Genomic DNA, 19154 nt, shown 5'->3' on the forward strand with positions numbered 1-19154 from the left:
TTAAACCAACCACATCTTTTATCCCTAGAAACTGTAAAATCAAGATTCCAAAGGATGGCTTCCTTTGGAAGCAACCAGAAGGTAGGTGCAATTTTCAGAATTGTTGCACTACAAAGTTAGCTTTTATGGATGGTCCTGCACTCATTTCAGAATTGTTGCACTACAAAATTTGGTTTTATGGATGGTCCTGATACATCTCTCATCCGGGTTGCTATTTTTATTGCATTTTCCCCACTGACATTGCTGATGCTCCTCATGATATTGCTTTTGAAAGCCATTTCCTTTTCTGCTGCTGCTACAGATTCTGCTGAGCTAATGAAATTGCTGTGGTCGCTGCTAATGGCCCTGAAAGGTTAGTTTTCTTCCTTTCCCAAGTATTTATATTCTTATTCTGATTTTACACCCCCTGGGGTCCTGGGAAAAAAAAGTGGTACGCGGGTAAGTACCTCACGGCCATTGTGAGGCCGTGACACAAACGACAAGGGGGATGATTAGCGGGAGCTTTGCAACTCTCCCTGAGCTCCAGACCGTCCCAGAGCAGGGACAATTCCTCGTACCGCTTCCTTCCTCCAGCACCAGAAAGGGGAAGCGCTGGGGCGGCTGCGGGTCTGTCACGCTTTAAGGCGGCAGAGCTTTCCCTCCTGCCAGCAGCCTGGCAGAGCTGCGGAGTCGGTGTCACAGGGACTGGGCTGGGGTGCCGAGCCCCAGCCGAAAATCAGGAAAGCTCCCAAAGCCCCGGTGACTCTGAGGCCAGCCCTGCCTCACCCAGCACGACCGGCTCAAGCTGCCGGGGGTCGGAGGAAAGGGGGGAGCGAACTCCCTGTCCCACCGCGGGCATCGGAGCATCGCGCCCCTCCCCGCGGGGCCCCCCCTGCGCTCTCTCTCAGCCGCAGCAGCGCTGCCCGGCGCCGACCCCAGCGCCCGACCCCAGGGCGCTGCAGGCGGACGGAGGGAAGCATGGAGGGGCGGCGGAGCGGCGCCAGCGCTGTCCCGCCTCCTCCCGCGGAGCCCAGTCTCCCCTCCGCCTCCATTTCCCGGCGTGCGGCGCGGGCGCGGGGCAGGAAGTCCCGTGCGCCTGAGTCAGGGGCGGCCGCTGCCCGGATCGGCGGCGATGGCGCTGGAGACTCTGTCCCCGGACTGGGAGTTCGACCGCCTCGACGACGGCTCGCAGAGTGAGCACCCGTGGAGGGCGGGCCGGGCGGGGCCGGGCCGGTGGGGTGCGGCGGGAGCCGCCTCGGAGCCACCTCGGAGCCGGGGGAGGCGCGGGCTGAGCAGACCCTGCTCCCCCTGAACCGCCCCGCTGCATCTCCGCCGGGAACGGAAGGGAGGGAGGAGGAAGCAGTCGCGGGAGCTGAGCGGGGTCGCTCTCCCCGCCCCGCGGACTCTGCCCCGCACCCCCGCCGCCAGCCCAGCGCTGGTCCCCTTGCGGCCCGGCCCGCAGTAGTGGGCGGCCGCCGTGACCTTCTTTGCTCCCACCACCTTCTCCGTAGCTGTCGGGGTTGTTTTAGGGTGGCGGGGAGTAGCTTTTACAGCCCTTCATCCTTTGCTCCCTCGGGGGCGTCGTTTGCGGTGCCCCCCGTGCGGCGGGGAGGGTTAGGCTGCTTGTGCCGCCCTGTCTTTTCTCGCACTGACGGGGCTTGTCGTGGGAACGGTGTTTCTCTTCTTCCCGGTCTTTTCTCGTCGCTCACAAATTTTTGCAGTGGCTTCCTTGGTTATCCAAAGAAGTCACATCAAGATATGTTGTGAGCAGTTAGTTGTACTCAGCTTTCATTGGAAAAGGCTCTCTGTCACGGGAGGTGGGCGGTCATTTGCAGTTTCACCTTTAAAATAGAATTGAATAAGATCTTCAGTGATGCTGAAATCTTTCACGGTGGATTCGTGTGCCCGTCAAAATACACGTTTTGCTCAGCCTGTGGAGGTGACCTAGTTTCTAAACAGGGAACTTATATCGTTGTCACACTGTAATACACGCTGTAAATTGAACTGTGCCAAGTTAATTATACCAGGTGTTGCTGTGGAAATATGTCACTCATGGACCAACTGTTTCACATATAATGTTATCCCAGGGGATGATACTGTTTATGCCATGTTCGGATAGTCTGGTTTCAGTGGAAACTGAGGCTGTCCTGAGCAGAGCTTTTTATCAATTCTCTAGCTGTGGAAAGGAAAATGTAGCTTTTACTCAAAATGCCAGCTCTCCGTTAGTTTGACTAGGACACGAAATGAAACTCCAAAAAATTTATGTTACTTAATATGCCCTGTTATCACCATCTCAAGGGTGAAGAAACTGATCTTCCATCCAACACAGCACACAGTGTTCTAGAGAAAAGCCAAAGAATAATCGTGTGACTTGAAAGGCATTTTTTGTTCTTGTTGTCTACCTTTGCTTTGCATCGCTAACATTTAGCAATTACAACTTTCTCAACTGAGGACATAAGTCTAGTTTGTAGGATCTCTGTCCTAGATATGTATGGCTATGGCGCTAGCAAATCTTACTGCCAATGACTTCATTGAATATTGATATTGCTGATTTTATGGAAGAAGTTAAGATTGAGGCATCTGCTGCTGAGTTGATCTCTTGCACTGTTCCAACTATAATGCTTTAGTTTTATCACCTGAGGGGAAACTAAATCAAACTTTCTTGTAAACACATTAGACCTTATCAAGCATGTATACTGCTCTGAAGAAAAAGATATTTGCTTTCTATGATTTCATTGTCTTCCTCGTGTGAGTCAGTTTATTTAGGAAAAATGTTCTGCATCTTAGAAAGCTTCTCTCATCTCCCAAGTAATTTTTTACCTGTGGAACTCTGTCTATCTCTGCCTAGCTAAGAGCTTCCACTCTCTTGTCTCACTAAGAAAGTGAGAAATTATTCCTGTCTCTTGTTTTATAGGTAGCAAATTGATGGCTGTCAATAATTAAGTATTTGAAAGTATTTAATGAGCTGTACTGTTGCTCAAATCCATCATTTGTCTGCTGGAAAGGAGACAGTGAATTTCCAGCAGAGTGCTGTTGTGAGATTTTGTTTGAGAAATGCTCAATGTTTTTGTTTCATAGAAACTGATTTGAACAGCAATGCCAATTTCCTACTCTTGTATGACTTTGAATTTTTTTCTGTTCTTCCTTTAAAGCCTCAGTGCATGTCTGTTTTTCTGTTCTCAGTTTGTCTTTTGTGTGAAGGGAGGAGATGTGATGGGGGAAGTACCAGAGCACACCTCTTTAATGTCTCCCCTACTCTGGATTTTGTAGCAGTAAAGCACTGAAGCTGACATGATGGCTGGTTAAAATCCATTCAACAGGGCTGTGGATCTATCAGTGTTTTACTGGTTTGCTGCAGAAGAGCTTGCAGACGATGCACTGGAAAGAACCTGAAGGATGAGATGAACTTGATGGAATAGAGTAGTACAATGATACAGCTTAAGGGCTACACATCAGTGTTTGGAGTGCTGCTGATGGAGAGCGTTTTACTCACTTCTCCTACCTGAAATTCAGTCTCCTGATCTTGACAATGCCTGTGCTCTGTCTAGGCTGCAGGTACTGCTAGAACTCAATGGCACTAATGCCATTATTGTGGGAGAGTGTGCTGTGCTCCTTCGGTAGGCTTTGCAGTCTGCATGCCTTTATGGCTGGCATTGCTGCTACTTTCAAAGTACTATCTTAAAATTAATTCAGTCTTCACTGCAGTCGTTTCTCCTTCTCAGTCTGAACTTCCCTGCGCATAGTCCTTTTCATCTTTTCCTTATCAATTTGTCTTTATTCATTCTTCCTTTTCTGGCTGCTGCAGTTTCTCAGTCAGATATTTTCTTTCTGCAAAAAATGTTTCAATGATGATTGATTCAGCAGTGCTCTCCCACTGAAGTAGGCATCAGCTACCATTTGGCTCAGTTGTTTGCAAAGACAATGACTAAGAGGTTGAACATGCAGAATAAAAGAATATATTATTTTTAACTTTCTAGGCAAGTCTACTTGCTGAAATGCAAAAAGGGCACATATAAAGCTATGTGACAGCTGAATTCTTGTGTAAGAAAATTCAGTTGTCCAGTTGACCTTCATTCTCTAACTTTTTAAAAATAATCCTATTTTCAACAAATAGCAGATGATCACAAGCTGTTAGATTTGTTATCTAATTATGGGAAAGACGCTTTAGTTTTCACATGAAAAAGAATTGTACTTCCTGAGTGTAGGAGCCTTGAACATTTACTCTGTCATTCAGATTGTGCAGCTAAGTCAGCAATTGTGTATTATTTGGGGAGGAGTGGGGACCATCTTAATATGGGAAATAAAAAAGATCAGGATAGAGAGCATGAAACTGTTCTGCACCAATTGCCTTTAGATTTACTTTGCTACTTAAGACCACTGTTGTTTTTGTTTGACCAGCTGAATGTTAGCCTTTGAACCTGTTTGTCCCTTTGAACCTACTTGCCCTGACACTAACAGGATTGCTGTGCATTTCAATGCCCAGCAGAAGAAAAATTCTGCCTGAGAAGAGTGAATTTGAAAGTAGGAGGAAATGACTAAAAGCCGTAAGCTTCCATGTAATGCTCAAATAACTCACTGAGAGATACCAGGGAGAAGTGGAAAGTGGATTGCTGGAAATTCAACTGCTACTCAGGCTGAAATGATTAGACCCATTGCCTCAAAGTTCTTATATAAATGCATTTGTACTGGTTCAGCTAATGGGTAGGGTCACCTGCTGTGCTGCAATTTCCACAGTAATTTCTTTGCTCAGCACCTTGTGTGATTATTAAGGTCTTAGTTTAACAATACACGTACCTTTAAAAAAAAAATTCTGCATACTGCTTAGATGTTCGATACTCTTCAAGTAGTATTTGAATTTCTTTTAAACCAGCACTAAGTTATAGGATTGTTTTTAAACAAATAAGAACTTTGTATTAAATCTGCATTTTATTAAAGAAAAATGCCACAGCAAAAAGAGGAATACAGGACTAAAGTTAAATAGCAAGATACTGAATGTTTTTAGTAACATTTTTTGATATTGCAGTTTATTGAATTGTCTGTAAAACAGTACAATGTTATCAATTCTTAGAAATTCATGCTGAAGTGCAGTTGAAGAGCTATGGAAAATTCCTTGAGGAATATACATCTCAGCTGAAAAGAATTGAAGATGCTTTGGATGACTCTGTTGGAGATGTTTGGGACTTCAGTCTTGATCCCATTGCTTTAAAGGTCTTCATATATTTAATATACATTGCATCTGTTACTTTCCTAGTTTGTCCTTTCCTTCAAAACCTCCTAAGTAAAAGCTTGATGCATTTGTGCTCTTAAAATTTTGACTTGTGTCTTTGAGAAAACTATCTAATACTATTTTAATTATCAAATAATTAATAAATTGGTGCATATCATATGAGAAGAAGCTTTCACATTATTAGTTTCTAGTCTTATGGTTACTAGCTGAAGTTGAATGAATTTCTAATTCTTCATGTGTTGGGAAGGCTGGTTTCAGCAGACGTCTTCCCTGTGTTTTTATCTGGGGGCTGGTGTTCCAGGAGAGCTCACTAATAGTTGTAAAACTGCACAGTGAACTGTGTGTGTATTTATAGGTTGTATTTTGACCTAATGGCCTTGGTACAGTATTGGCTCTTTTCTTGGTCACAAATTCTCTATCCTCTGTGGAGCATTAGCTTTTCCTCTTCACTGAATTTGCAGACATAATTTAAAAGCACTTTTGTTGCCATATGAAACTTGTCTGTGGTGAAGATGCACTCTCAAGCAGTCATCTGTCTGAATAATTTGAATAAATTATGTGTAGGGCCACCACAGTACTGCATGTTTATGGACTAGTCAAAATCAGGCTGACTTAAGTACAAATTGCCAGTGCCTGCATACAGGTGTACTTTCTGCTTCCTGTTTCCAGCATTTGGAATTATTAAATAATGTTTTGGTTTTCCTGAGCTGTTTTTCTCCTACATATGCCATAATGGTCGTGCTTTTGCTTTACAAGTTTTGTAAGTAAATTGTTGAAAATGCTATATAATATACCTGGTTATTTGTCTGTCTGCCTAAAGTGAAAGTATTTCCTTATGAACGTGAAGAGTGAAGGGCTCCTCCAGTGCAAGCTGCCAGTAATGTGCACTTGTGGCTCTCTTATTACTGACCCTATTTGAGATTAAACTGGAGGGAATACTTGCTTAGTTGGATGAATGTATTTTTGACTAACGTTTATTTAAAGTTGCTGATTTGTTGTTTCTGTTTGGTTGTTTTGTGGTTTTTTGTTTGCTTTTTATTTTAATTTTAGCTTTTGCCATATGAACAGTCCTCCCTACTGGAGCTCATAAAGACAGAAAACAAGGTAAGCGCTTTATGCTTTAAGGGAAAAAAAAAGTTATTCAACCTCAATCCAAGCCCTCTAAATGTGAACTTGTTTGTAATCTGTGTGATTTTTTTTCCTCACTTTGAGTCTAGGTTCTAAACAAAGTTATAACAGTGTATGCTGCTCTTTGCTGTGAAATCAAGAAGTTAAAATATGAGGTAAATTCAGCTGACTTTTATTATTGTATATGAAAAGTTTTGCTGTTTGGCATGCTGATATATACATTTATTTTTATCAATAAAGAAACAAGACATGGCTAAATAATTTTGTAGCTTGATTACATATATCCTATTTATTAAAAACCAAATTTCTGCTTTTGTTGTTAGGCAGAAACTAAATTTTATAATGGCCTCCTGTTTTATGGAGAAGGAGGTAAGTAGCTTCTTTTACTGTAAACATATGTAGTTTTATATTATTGCTTCAGGTTATACTAAATGCTACAATTACTGTAATTTTATTATATGGATATATGCTTTCTCTGTGATGCACACCAAATAGAGAACTTTGAGCCTATAGGGATATATGTTAGTGTCTTATAGCTATCCTGAGTTAGCTTAAGATAAGGTTTATCTGTAAAGCCCTGCACTATGTGTTGTTACACGAACAGGAAATTTTGTTGTAGCCTTGTTTACATGGGAAGTAGGGAGTGTGAGCTCCCTACATACAGCTTGTCTACTGTAGCAGCTATTTTGCAAGGTATGGCACTGAAAACATGTTTTTCACATGTAAACACATCCTAAACCAACTTACTTCCTTTTGGAGCTACATTTCACATCGGTTGTAGTTAAACAGTAAATCTGTGATTTAACTGAAGTAAAACAATGAAACCATTAATAAATAACTTGGCCCAAGTCCTGGCCTCTTCACTTATGCAATTGGTATTCCAAGACAAGTTAGAGTGTGTTGATATCACCTCCCCTTTCAGTGTAGGTAACTCACAGTACATGTTCAGACCATGGCATAAGAGGGGCCCAAGTCATCGTAAGTCAGTTCACAAATGGTGAGACGCTGCTGTAGGTGACAGCTTTTTGCCTTGGAGTTAAACTGGTAACTCCTGAATGACTAGGGATACTAGTGTGGGAATAAGCACAGATCTTTGTCATAAGACACATCAGAAATATCAGGGAATGTGAAATCGTTGAGCTCGGGGCTGTTTATAATTCTTTTAAGTGCTAGGTAAGATAACTGTTGTACTTAAGGAACATGGAAAAGTGGGGGATTTGTTAGCTTGTTATGTGGGAGGTTTTTTGGGGGGTGTGCAGGTCTGGTTTTTTTTCCCTTTTTTCTTAGTAGACTTACGTGTCTTGTCAGATGTGGTTTAAAATATTTTAAAGTCATATGCTTCCAAAATGGTACTGGGAGATCCTTCAGAATTTTCCATGTCTCTAGTGTGAAAAAGCCAGAGTATAGCAGATTATTATATTACAGCAGCAATTTGTTCCTGATGGGTGTTGTGCAGAGAATGCTTGGAAATGTCAGGAACTGAGAGGTCAGCCTTCTGAGGGTTAGGTAGGAATGCAATAATTATGTTCTTTATTTCTATATCCCTACTTGTAGCACTTTCTTTGATAACAGCAAGCTTGCTTACTTTAAACAACTGGCAAAGTTACTTGCTCAAGGATGGTAGAAATTTAAGCCAATACTATGCTGGCTTTTTCCATCTATGTAAAGAGAACTTTTTTCCCCATCTTGTCTTTGCAGTGGCTAGGACTAGTCTAGGAACTTCAGGTAGTGGGGTAGAGTTTTTTGGAACGTACACTGAAGAGATTAAAAGTTGCATAAAATGTGGAAATGGGAAGCAAAGCAATGTTTAGTATCCTGTCCCAGAGCTCCATGTTAGAGAAAAATGGAGACTCCTTTAATCTCTGACAGCTGTAAAAGAATATATTTTATGTAGCAAGAAGACCTGCATTTCTTAGGCAGGTAAACTTGTAATTTTAAGTGAGCTCTTCTTGCTCAGAGTGACCCAGAAGAAAAATCTCAAGTCTAGAGCATCTACCTGTTGTCGCATTAAACAGACAGTATTTTGTCAGGTGATGTTCAAACTGCTCCAGATGACTGAAACACTTCGGCATGGCTGATGTAATTATTGTATTTCTGTGTTCTGTGTCATACAGATAATGTTGTGAAGCTATGGTGGTAAGCCTGTTCTTTTGTGCAGAAGGATATATAGGGGAAAAAAAATTAATTCTTTCTAGTTAATCGTGTAGTATATTCTCTCCATAAAAAACATCTGGATGTTTCTTGCAAGATAAATACCTAGTATTTTCATGCAAATTTCTTAAAAATAGAAACATTTATATGAAGTTACATAATACATTTCCCCTCAAGAATTACGGGGTTTATTTTTTTTTCTTTCAGATGAAGAAGACTTTTCCCAGCTTTGTATCTAATTTATAAACCATGTAGTTTTTAATGAAAAAGAAACTCCAAAAATAAGTCCACCTTAGGAAAGCAAAATTACAAGGTTTTGAGGCTCCATCAATACACTTATAATAGTGCACTCTACTAGTATGACAAATAAATGGCTTGGAGGGTAAGATTCAGTGTCAGTTTAACAGGTACAACACAGGCTTTAGAAACTGTTGACAAATGTTTCTCTTTTAAGCCACAGATTCCAGCATGGTGGAGGGAGATTGCCAAATACAGATGGGAAGATTTGTTTCTTTCTTGCAGGTAGAGTATGTTTTGATTGTTTGACAGCAATTATAATCTTAATTTTACTTGCAAAATGGATTTAACAGTCTGCCATATCCCGTTTGCATTTTGCTGAAAGGCATAGCTGTCATCTGATATGTTACTATGTTTTGCCTGCAGACCAGCTGATACATCACACATTGTTTGGGGATTTTTTTATACTTCTCTCTGGAAGTCTAATGAGAGAAGGAATTAGAAATTACTTTAAAATATTTCAGTTGGAGAATATAAATTGAGGTTGCTTTCATCCGTAGTTAAAGATAGCTGAGTTTAGTTAGCAAGTTCTGGTATTTATTGAACATTGGAAATGGATTAATTGTTTTATATGTTTGGGTTTTTTTAGCTGGTTGAAGAAAACAAAATCAAAGTATGTACCTAAAAAAATTGCTTATGTTTCCTTCAAACATTTTTGGAAGAACACTCCTTTCAATGAAAACAGGATCTGTTTTTATTCTGAGGATTTCCTGTGCTCTTGGGATTCAGTCTATTGTGGAGTTTTTTGTCCTTAGTATAGCTTAAGCAACTGTCTCATTCCCAAAAATGTTTCTATTTTTATGCAATATTGCTTGTAAGGAGTAGCTGTGGTGAAGTAGAGAATATAGAGGAAGCTTCCAGAATATTTAAATAAATTCTGGTTGAACAGGGGTTAAAATTTATGTTCTGATTCTGCAGCGTGACACTAATCATTGTCGTGACAAGACAAATGCTTTGTAGGAAGTAATTTCTCAACTTCCTTTACCATGCTGAAGTGCAGTGAATTGTTAGGATCACTCGTGTTTTCTTTCTCATTTTCCAACCTCTTTGTCTTACCAGCTTTGTAGGTTTTTGTAGAGCTAATCACCATGTATTGGTTTCTTGGCTCTTCTGGGCTTTCTGGATTAGCTAGATGCAGAAGCCTCAAATTTGCTAGGTCAGAAAGTTTTTTTAAAGCGTTATCCAAATAATGCTCTGAAATATTAGTTTATTACAGTCTTGTCTGTATTATGTAGCTGCTAATATGTGTGTGCTGTTGAATTGGACTTCTTTCCAGAAATTTTAAAATGGCAGCTGGTGCTGCCTTCCCAGGAAGCATGATCTCATCTGTCTATTAATCCATTCTTCTGGAATCTGTTGGCTTATTTCAGCTGCATTAGTAAAAAGTAATGTTTTGTGAAAACTGGTGACTAATGGAAGGCAGAAGCCCAAATAGGATCTATTTTTGATGGAGAGGAAGACAGAATTCAGCTGCTGCCCAGTCTCCTGGCTGGCTGACTGTTCATCCAGTGTGGGCTGTCTGCTATAAAGCCATCTGCGTGCAGACTGGCTAGGCTCATCACACACTGACATTTCCCTGATGGGATTTGTAAGGTAAATTAATGAGCAGATATTACTGCAGTTAAGGGAAACTTATATTAATTTATCCTGTTGTTCAAGGAATGCCATGTTAAAATCCATTATAGAAATTAAGATACTTCTTTACATTCAGAGATACTTCTTTACAGTCAGAGTTGACATGTTCTTACTCATTTTGTGTTACATAACCAAGCCTAAGTTCTGCCTTCGTCAGGCAAACCTTTCAAAGACATTGACTTTCTTTGTTTTAAAGCAGTATTCTGTGGCTTATCACTCTTACAGTTAGAGCTCCTGTGGTAATTTCTAATTTGAATTTGGCTATTACCAGCATCCAGAGTGTGACTCTTGAATCTAGTGGGGAAAAAGCACAATTTTGTCCCTGAAAGTACTTGGGATCTGTTGTCAAGTCACTTCTTGCTGTCTTTGCTAAATTGAAACAATACTATAAATGGTCAGAGTTGTACTGGAAGCTTGTGTTTGGTAGTTTCTTAGCTTAGTCCCAGATCCTTTTTCAGAGCTGTTAGTAGGATATTTTCCATCCTGCTGTAAATCTGTCCATTGACTTGGGTTAGGGATGTAGTTGGAGCTTCAGCTGCATATTCTGTAGTTTATGTTCAGGGTATTTTTTTGTGTAATGACAACTTGTCTATGAGGAGGATCTATACATTTATATGCATTTTGTTTTCTTGTATTTCAGGAGCTGTCCTGCTTTGTTACCCGATGTTATGAAGTGGTGGTGAATGTAGTGCATCAGCTGGCTGTTCTGTATACCAGCAACAAGTAATTATTGCCTAAAATGCTGTATTGTTACTATGTAGAGTTAAATGTATAAAACATGAATGTTCTATTTAAGGCATAGTCATTTTTGGAATATTGTTGTCTAGAGATAGAGTGCTTTGCTGTGTAAGTTTCATAAACAGTTATGGAAATGGTTTTGTTTTGTTTTCAGAAAAGATAGTGCTTGTATATAGTGAGATGCAAGGATGTTAGTGTTTGTCATTTTTAGTCTTTATGTTTGAGAAATATTGCTGATTTTTTTTATCCTTGCTCTGTTTGATACGCTCCTTCTGTTTCTTGATACATAGCTAAAAAATCAAATCACTTCTACAGTTTAATTTGAACATGTAAATCTTGGCATATATTTTTCACAGAACAGCCATGGTTTTAACATCTGAAGTTTAGCTTGGTAAGAGATGTTTGGTTTAGCTCCTTTGAAAACTGTAAGGAAGGTTTAGTTCTGAACAGGATTGTTGGAGTTTGCTTTAAATACCTCTGCAGGACTCTCAATTGTTTCCCCATCCCCCAGTAGGATAGCATCATTCTTCTCAGTTTTGTTTGTTGCTTTTATTTTTGGCTTATACCACAGCACAAGGCAGACTTCCTGTGTGGTGCAGGATGTGTAGCTTGGACATGGCTTGAGTAAATACAAAGTGATTTTATTCTCTAGTGTCAAGGCTATTTGCATAACTAAAGTGGGAATTGCTGACACACCTGTGCACTGAATACACTTGGTGGTTTCAACCAGTCACATGCTGTCTCTTTAAAAATACAGTTTTAAATTTGATCAGAGCATACAGATTTCAAACAGTATATACTTTTCATCAGGTTTTGATGTTCTTTTGTTTCCTGAAATTACTATGTTAATGAAGAAAAATGTACCCAGAAAACAGAGAACACACCATGATACAGAACTGATAAATATGATCTGTTCTAAGGATTAAAAAGGCATTAAAATATTGATTTTATTTACAGGAATGCACCTAAAATTATAGAGACATCTGGAGTTCATTTTCAGGTGGGAACGATTTGGAACCCTTTTGCTTATGTGAATATATATAGGTCTTGATTAATCCTGAGAAAGACAACATGAAAGTGACTTTAAGAACAGCTTTCAATTTAAAGGTTTTATTTTATTAATCAGCTTTTTCTGACCTTTATATGGGAAGGCCTGGTGTCTCCATGTCTGTCATATTCTAGATGTCTTAGCAACAAAGTGTTTGCACGCTTCTTTATTGCAATGTGTGCCTCATCATATAGACTATTTAAAAAATTGAGTCTTCGGTGTCAAGATAGATCAAGGAATTTATTTGTGTGCAGACATCCCTTTAATATTTCTTGTGTCACTACAAGTCAAATCTTTAAGCTGCTAAACCACAATTTCTCCTCTTTAACTCTCTAGCTGATATCTTGTTGGCTGAAAATGTATTGAAAGGAACTGAAATTTTATGTGCCTCATATGACTGCAGTAAACTTTCTAATAATTACAGTCCTTTTCTTTCTTCTTTTTCCCTTCACAAACAGGCAATGTATGAGCATCTAGGAGAGTTGCTCACAATCTTGATAACTCTGGATGAAATAATTGACAATCATGCCACACTGAAAGATCACTGGACCATGTATAAGAGGTGTGTCTCTGGTGTGAAAAATACTCCCACAAATTAAGACATAAAAGCATATGCATCTGTCTGTGTTCCAAGAAAGTCAGTGTGGGAACATGGATTTTGGTAGTCTCTCCAGAAATTTCAGTGAAGAGCAGGGCTAAGCTACCACAGTGTCCTTCTAAAGGCACCAGTAAATATTTTGTCTGAGTACGAATGTTGCATTTTCAGTGCAGGGTAGGCATCTTGGCAAATAATGTAATAGTTGGTGGGATTTAAAGAAGATTCAGTAAGAAATTTAGTTGTATAAAGAACTGAGCTAAGACTATCCCTGTCTATATTGATCATGGGAATGGATGAGCTTTAAAAAGGGATGGTATCTTAAATAAAAGCTGAAGAGTCAACAATTATAAAGGTAGCTGAATTAGTGGAATATTAACTCTGTCCTTGAAAACCCAAAGAGTTACTCAAATGCAAATTGTTTATACAGTCTTACAGTCTGAGTGTATTTTTGGGTTTTTTGGGGTGGTTTTTTTTGTTTGTTTGGTTGATTGGTTGCTTTTTTTATTTGTTGGTATGATTTTTGTGTGGGTTTTTGTTTTGTTTTGGTTTCGTTTTTTTTGTTGTTGGTTGGTTGGTTTTTGTTTGGTTTTGGTTTTGGTTTTTTTTTTGGGGGGGGTTGCTGCTAAAGGCAGGAGAGGGGAATTAAAATGTCTTATCAGAGTAGTGCAGGATATGATAAAACTGTGACTATGTTTTAAGTGTGCTGCATGTGTGTGTTCCACATCTACCCCTTACAGGCTGCTAAAATCTGTCCATCACAACCCTTCTAAGTTTGGGATTCAAGAAGATAAACTAAAGCCATTTGAAAAACTGCTGTTAAAACTGGAATGCCAGTTACTTGATGGAATGATATTTCAGGTAATGAACTTCATATTCCCCCATATGATAGAGGAAGCTTACATGAAAGCATGACTCTTTTGGTCATGGTTGGTTTGTTTGTTTGTATTTTGGTTTTGTTCCAGTCACAGTGATGTGTGAATTTGGCTCTTGCATCTGTGCCTGGGAGAAAAAAGGATCTTACAACAGAGCCTTTCTTGCACTTCTCTTGTGCTTGAACTGTGCCAAGCTTTGAATGATGGCAGTAAATGCTGACTGTTTTGCTGAACTAGAGAAACACAGACAGCTTGGCATTAGGACTGTGTATTATCAGAATTCTGCTTTGTCCACATAATAGTGAGCAGATTTACATAGCACATGTCTTTATTTTAGCTGCAAATTAATTAGTTTCCTCAATAATCTTTAAAATTTAAAATATGTTGAGTGTGACCTGTCATTCCTTGTGTACAAGACAGGTTGCTGTCATTAGAGACCACTGTGGTGGGACATATCCCTGGATCATTCAGCGACACTAGTGGATGAGAAGGATTTCGTTACATTTTCTGTGTAGTGAAATTAAACTTTATTCAATTCATACAAGAAGCCATTTCTTTAGAAAAGTGTATATTACAGACATTGAAATGGGATGTTGTGGCATAGTGGGCAGATGATAATGTTGTTGAACCTGTTCAAAGCAGAGTCAGTTGCTTGGGTCATGCCATTACATCTTAAATGGCATTAGGAAAAAATTGTTTGTTCTTTAAAAGCCTTCAAAAGGAAATTGTAGGTAAATAATTAAGCATAGTTTGGCTTATTCTTTCAGAGGACAATGCTACCAGCTATCCATTTTTCATGTTGTGTTTCCCTAATGCTGTATAAGTACAAAGACTTAATTATAGGTTTGAGACATCAATAGGATTTGACTGGAATTTATTCAGGAAGTTTCCTCTCCTGTCCTGCAAATGCCTCTTCCTAACAATAATTCATTAAAAATATTAGATGCAGTTCTCATAAAGACTTTTCTAGTCTCTTTGTAAATTATGGAATGTGTCTCTATTTTTTGACTGTCATGAGGTTTTGGGAGCTTTTTTAAACTGCCAGCAGTAGTGTGTGGTTTTATGCTGCAAGGTCATGAGCCACCTCCTATAAGCGACTTGTATGATAATATTGATTAAAGGACAGTTAGTAACAGGTTATAATGTGATAATAAAAATATGCAACTAGTTTCTTAGCACTAGCTCATCAAATGGCTTCTTTAAAAATGCTCCTTAAAGGAAATGGGAAAATAAATAAAATGGGGTTTGGAATGTCAAGTGTAAGAGTGTTTTAATATTTTCTGGTTTTATACTTAAAAATGTAAGCATAGTTAAGAATATGTATGTCATAATTCAGAATATGTAGAATTTCAGAATATGTCATAGAATTCAGAATATGTCATAGAATTCAGAATATGTAATATGTAAAAGGCCTACTTTAGGTCAGTCTTAAATCAGTGTGCTCTTCCAGTATTCTCTTGAAAACCAGTACTCTTTCAAGGTCCAAAACTCATGGCATTATCTTGATATATTGATATTTTCCCCTCCCTTTTTTTCAGGCCTGTATAGAGCAACAATTTGATTCTTTAAATGGTGGAGTGACTGTGTCAAAGAACAGCACATTTGCTGAAGAATTTGCCCATATTCTTCGTACATCTTTCTCAAATGTCGAAGCCAAACTTGGTAAGGCAAGCTCATGCTTTTCCAGACAGCTTCACTGTTTCTCAAATTGTTTATATTGTTTGTGTGGGAGTAAAATTCACAAGGGTGTATTTTTTCAGGTGAACCTTCAGAAATTGACCAGAGAGATAAATATGTGGGCATCTGTGGCCTCTTTGTATTGCATTTTCAGATTTTTCGGACTATAGACAAGAAATTTTATAAGTCATTGTTGGATGTCTGTAAGAAGGTAAGTGCTTTATTCTTTTCTCTTTCAGTAATGAAGTAGATAATTTCCTGAGTTACATAGTGTAGCGCAGTGTTGGGAAAAGAAAGAACACAAAAAAGTTTGAAAACAGAGTTAAAAATTTTCCACTTTTTATAACACCCCCCTGCTATTTTCTTTTAAAGATGGTCTAAAATTTGTGCACTCACATAATAGCAAGGTAAAATAAACTTATCATTTCTATTACAATCTTTCTTCTCAAGATGAATATGGCACTGAAGAAAAAAATCTCTTTGAGTTATGAATACTCTGGTGCTGAATAAATGCTTTGGGTTTTGACTGTGACTAGAAACATTTGTTTTGGAAGACCTCTAAGTGCAAAGTTGAGTGGGATGTTTTCATATTGGATGGTATGAAGAAATTATTAAATTCTCTAATATTGTTTAGAATCACTGAGAGTGGTTATAATTTTGCCCATGGTGTCCTTAGTGAACATCTAGGGAAACTTTTTTAATGTCAATGCAATACTCTGTAGAAAACAGTTACACAGAAATAAACTGAACTGTGTTAATTGTGTTTATTGCTACTTGGTAGTATTTCCCCCTCCTTTTTTTTTCTTCCCAGGTACCAGCCATTACATTAACAGCTAACATTATCTGGTTTGCTGACAATTTTCTGATTCAGAAGATTCCAGCTGCTGCCAAACTACTGGACAAGAAAAGTATTCATACAGTTAAAACACAAAGGGAGAACTTTCTACAGCAGAGGGCACAGTCACTTACCAAGTATGCATCCTAATACTACCTAATGATGCTATTTGGCAAATAGTTTTTAAGCATGTGGGCTTTTTCATTCAGTGTAGTAGCATGTTCTGTGGTGTCTGTCAGTGGTGTTAGTCACTTGTTCCACTTCACTGCAGCAGTGTGTGTGTGTTAGGGTTGCTGCAAAAATTTTGGTCAAAACTAAGCTGCTTTTCATGTCATGCTTTCAGAAAAATATGTACTATTACACCAAAATAGCAATGTTCCTAGCAGTTCTAAATATTTGTTTCAGTTATTTTCAATTATTTTCCATATTTTCGAATTACCTTTTGTTTTTTAAACTAGTTTCTAGTAACCTGGGCTGCTTTGTTTTCTATTAGGGCTCTCTGCTTTCTATGTGTTTATGGAGGTAAGTTGCTAGTAGGCTGATAGTGGAGCTTTCCTCTGCTTGGTGATGATACTTTCGTTGCAAGGTTTTCTTTCTTTGTGACTTTTTTACTGTTTGTTTAATGGTCTTTGAAATTATCTGTTTTTGAAGAAAGCCTCCCTTGTTTTGTGTTCTGCATGTAGTGTGCAGCTCACTTCATTGTCTTCTAAAATATGCTTAAAGATAAGATGGAATATTTTTAGCTGTTAGTCTTAAGAACAAGTGTCCTGCATAGGAAGATAGCAGGGCTAAGGTTTGTATGTTTGAGAACAAAACAAGAAAGTGGAAACTGGGGTCTGTGTAATGGCAATAAAAACTTAGGTTTTGCATTTTGTCTTCCGATAAGCAAGCTGGCAGAACTGAGTTGGAGGCGGAGGAGGGAAGGGGGAAAAAGCAGCTCTGTGCCTGATTCTCTGACAGATTATTTTCAATTCTGCCTTGCTTTCTTTTTCAACCCACTTTTTCCTAGCCCTGATTCTTTCCTGGGCTTTAATTCCTAGGTAGGGCATAATTGCACTGCTGCTTTGCTTCTGGTCTTGGGCAGTGGTGCAAGTCTTAAGATTAAGAAGTTCGGAAAAACATCTTGGTATTCATATACATTTCATAGAAACATGGAATCATTTAACTTGGAGAAGGCCTGAAGGATCACCAGTTATAACTCAGCAGTGCCAAGTTCACCACTAAACCATGTCCCCAAGGCCCACATCTGCGCATCTTTTAGATACTTCCAGCAATGGTGACCCACCCCCTTCCCTGGACAGCCCCCCTTCCCTGGACAGTTTGGTGAAGAAATTTTCCTAATCTTCAATCTAAACCTCCTCTTGTGCAGTTTTCTCTTGGCCTGTCATTTGTTATTTGGGAGAAGAGACCAGACCCCACCTCACAAAAATCTGCTTTCAGGGAGTTGTAGAGAGCAGTGCGGTCTCCCTGGTTCTCCTTTTTTCCGGGCTGAACATCCTCAGCTCCCTTTCAGGCATTATGCTCCTTCCCCAGTTTTGTTGCCTTACTTTTTACACACAACTTTCAGGATATTTTAATAAAATCCAGGTTTTGCATCTGCTGATTTGAATTGTGCAAATAACTTTTTCTTGCTTGTTTACAAATCCTTGCACTGCCTTTGATAATTGGACTGTTCCCTAAATATGAGGACTCTTTTTAAAAGTGTCATTTTTGGTAACAGCATCAATGACCTAAATACTTTTCTGCTACAACTGCTGGAAGAAGTTATATTACAGTGTCACAATTCTCTATTTAACTCTACTTAACCAATTATTAAAACTAGTGTAATTCACACAGATGAACTTCTGTGGAATTATGTTACTTAAGTCCAGTCTGGCATTGATGTAATCACAAGTTGTATTTGTGTGTGTGTGTGTAAGCAAGAAAAATTCAAACTGGGGTGAAAAAAAGTAGCACCAGTGTTGGACTTTTCTGTCTAGTGTTTAAAAGCATTTTCTAACTGTTTTATGTAGCCTTTTAATTTAAGGAAATGTGGTATATGCACTGCTAACAGGGCCATGTGTTCTCTTGAAAAGTAGATGATTTTTGACTCATTGTATAGACATAATTGGCAGACTAACTAGTCCTTACCTGCTGAGAATTTAAATGTAAATGAGTATAGGGTTCTGATACTTTAGGGAAGGTGAGTTATTTTGGGGACTGATGGTTTAAAATATTTCCCTTGCAAGGGAAAGGTTTGGAAAGAAATAAGAAAATCTTCATAATCTTCTTACTTGAAGTGAGCAACATTCTCTGTTTCCTTCCCCAGAGATATGCAGTCATATTATGTTTTTGTGAGCTCGTGGATGACAAAAATGGAATCTATCTTGTCCAAGGAGCAGCGCACAACAAAGTTTTCTGAAGATCTTTCTAACCGCTGCAATGTCTTCATCCAGGTGTGCAGTCTTTTAATGTGGTGATGCAGCAAACTGATGTTTTGGTGCAAGTTGTTGAACATAAAAAAAACTACAGGAGCTCTGTGATCACTGGTGTGTCATTTCATGGTTTTGGAATTCTTATAAAGCTTTTAATGCCCAGTACTCTTCCAAGAAAATCTGTAAAAGGTCTTTTGATAAAGAATGTGGGGAGAGGGAATCTGACTAAATATTCAGTAGCTAGAATTTTGGATTTTTCTCGACACAGGAAATCAAGAAACTTAATCTTCTCTGTAGTAAAGGTTTTGGGTTTCTTTCCTTTTGAGTCATGAGGTACTTACAGTGGACTGAACCAGTGTCTATTTAGTTTTATCTAGGACAGTACATACTCCCAGTAAAGGTTTTGTGTTGTTTCATTGTGCTTTGCCTAGTGATGATACTTTGTAAGAATCTTACTACCTTCCAAGACAGCTGGGGTATTTTTGCCTACAAACAGCATGTAATCTTAATTATTTCTTAATTTATTTTTTGCTAGTTTTTATAAGTATCTATCTC

At 38.8% G+C, this 19154-nt stretch overlaps 1 protein-coding gene across 2 annotated transcripts in view; it reads left to right on the top strand.

Annotated features, from left to right (window-relative positions):
• Positions 1-1080: 1080 nt before the first annotated feature.
• Positions 1081-19154, top strand: part of WASHC4 (WASH complex subunit 4) — a 53520-nt gene continuing 35446 nt past the window's right edge. For both annotated transcript variants that reach the window (XR_010783685.1, XM_066549782.1), the window contains exons 1-14: positions 1081-1172; positions 5048-5187; positions 6257-6310; positions 6424-6489; positions 6658-6703; positions 8940-9007; positions 11058-11140; positions 12113-12155; positions 12662-12765; positions 13539-13659; positions 15212-15335; positions 15434-15561; positions 16162-16322; positions 18494-18620. Coding sequence is in view for 1 of the 2 variants with exons in the window: in XM_066549782.1 (XP_066405879.1) it covers positions 1112-1172; positions 5048-5187; positions 6257-6310; positions 6424-6489; positions 6658-6703; positions 8940-9007; positions 11058-11140; positions 12113-12155; positions 12662-12765; positions 13539-13659; positions 15212-15335; positions 15434-15561; positions 16162-16322; positions 18494-18620 (1326 nt within the window). In the remaining variant the exon portion in view is untranslated. The remainder of the gene's footprint in view (positions 1173-5047; positions 5188-6256; positions 6311-6423; positions 6490-6657; positions 6704-8939; positions 9008-11057; positions 11141-12112; positions 12156-12661; positions 12766-13538; positions 13660-15211; positions 15336-15433; positions 15562-16161; positions 16323-18493; positions 18621-19154) is intronic.

This window comes from Molothrus aeneus, chromosome 5 (genome assembly GCF_037042795.1).
Source record: "Molothrus aeneus isolate 106 chromosome 5, BPBGC_Maene_1.0, whole genome shotgun sequence".
Lineage (NCBI taxonomy): Eukaryota > Metazoa > Chordata > Aves > Passeriformes > Icteridae > Molothrus > Molothrus aeneus.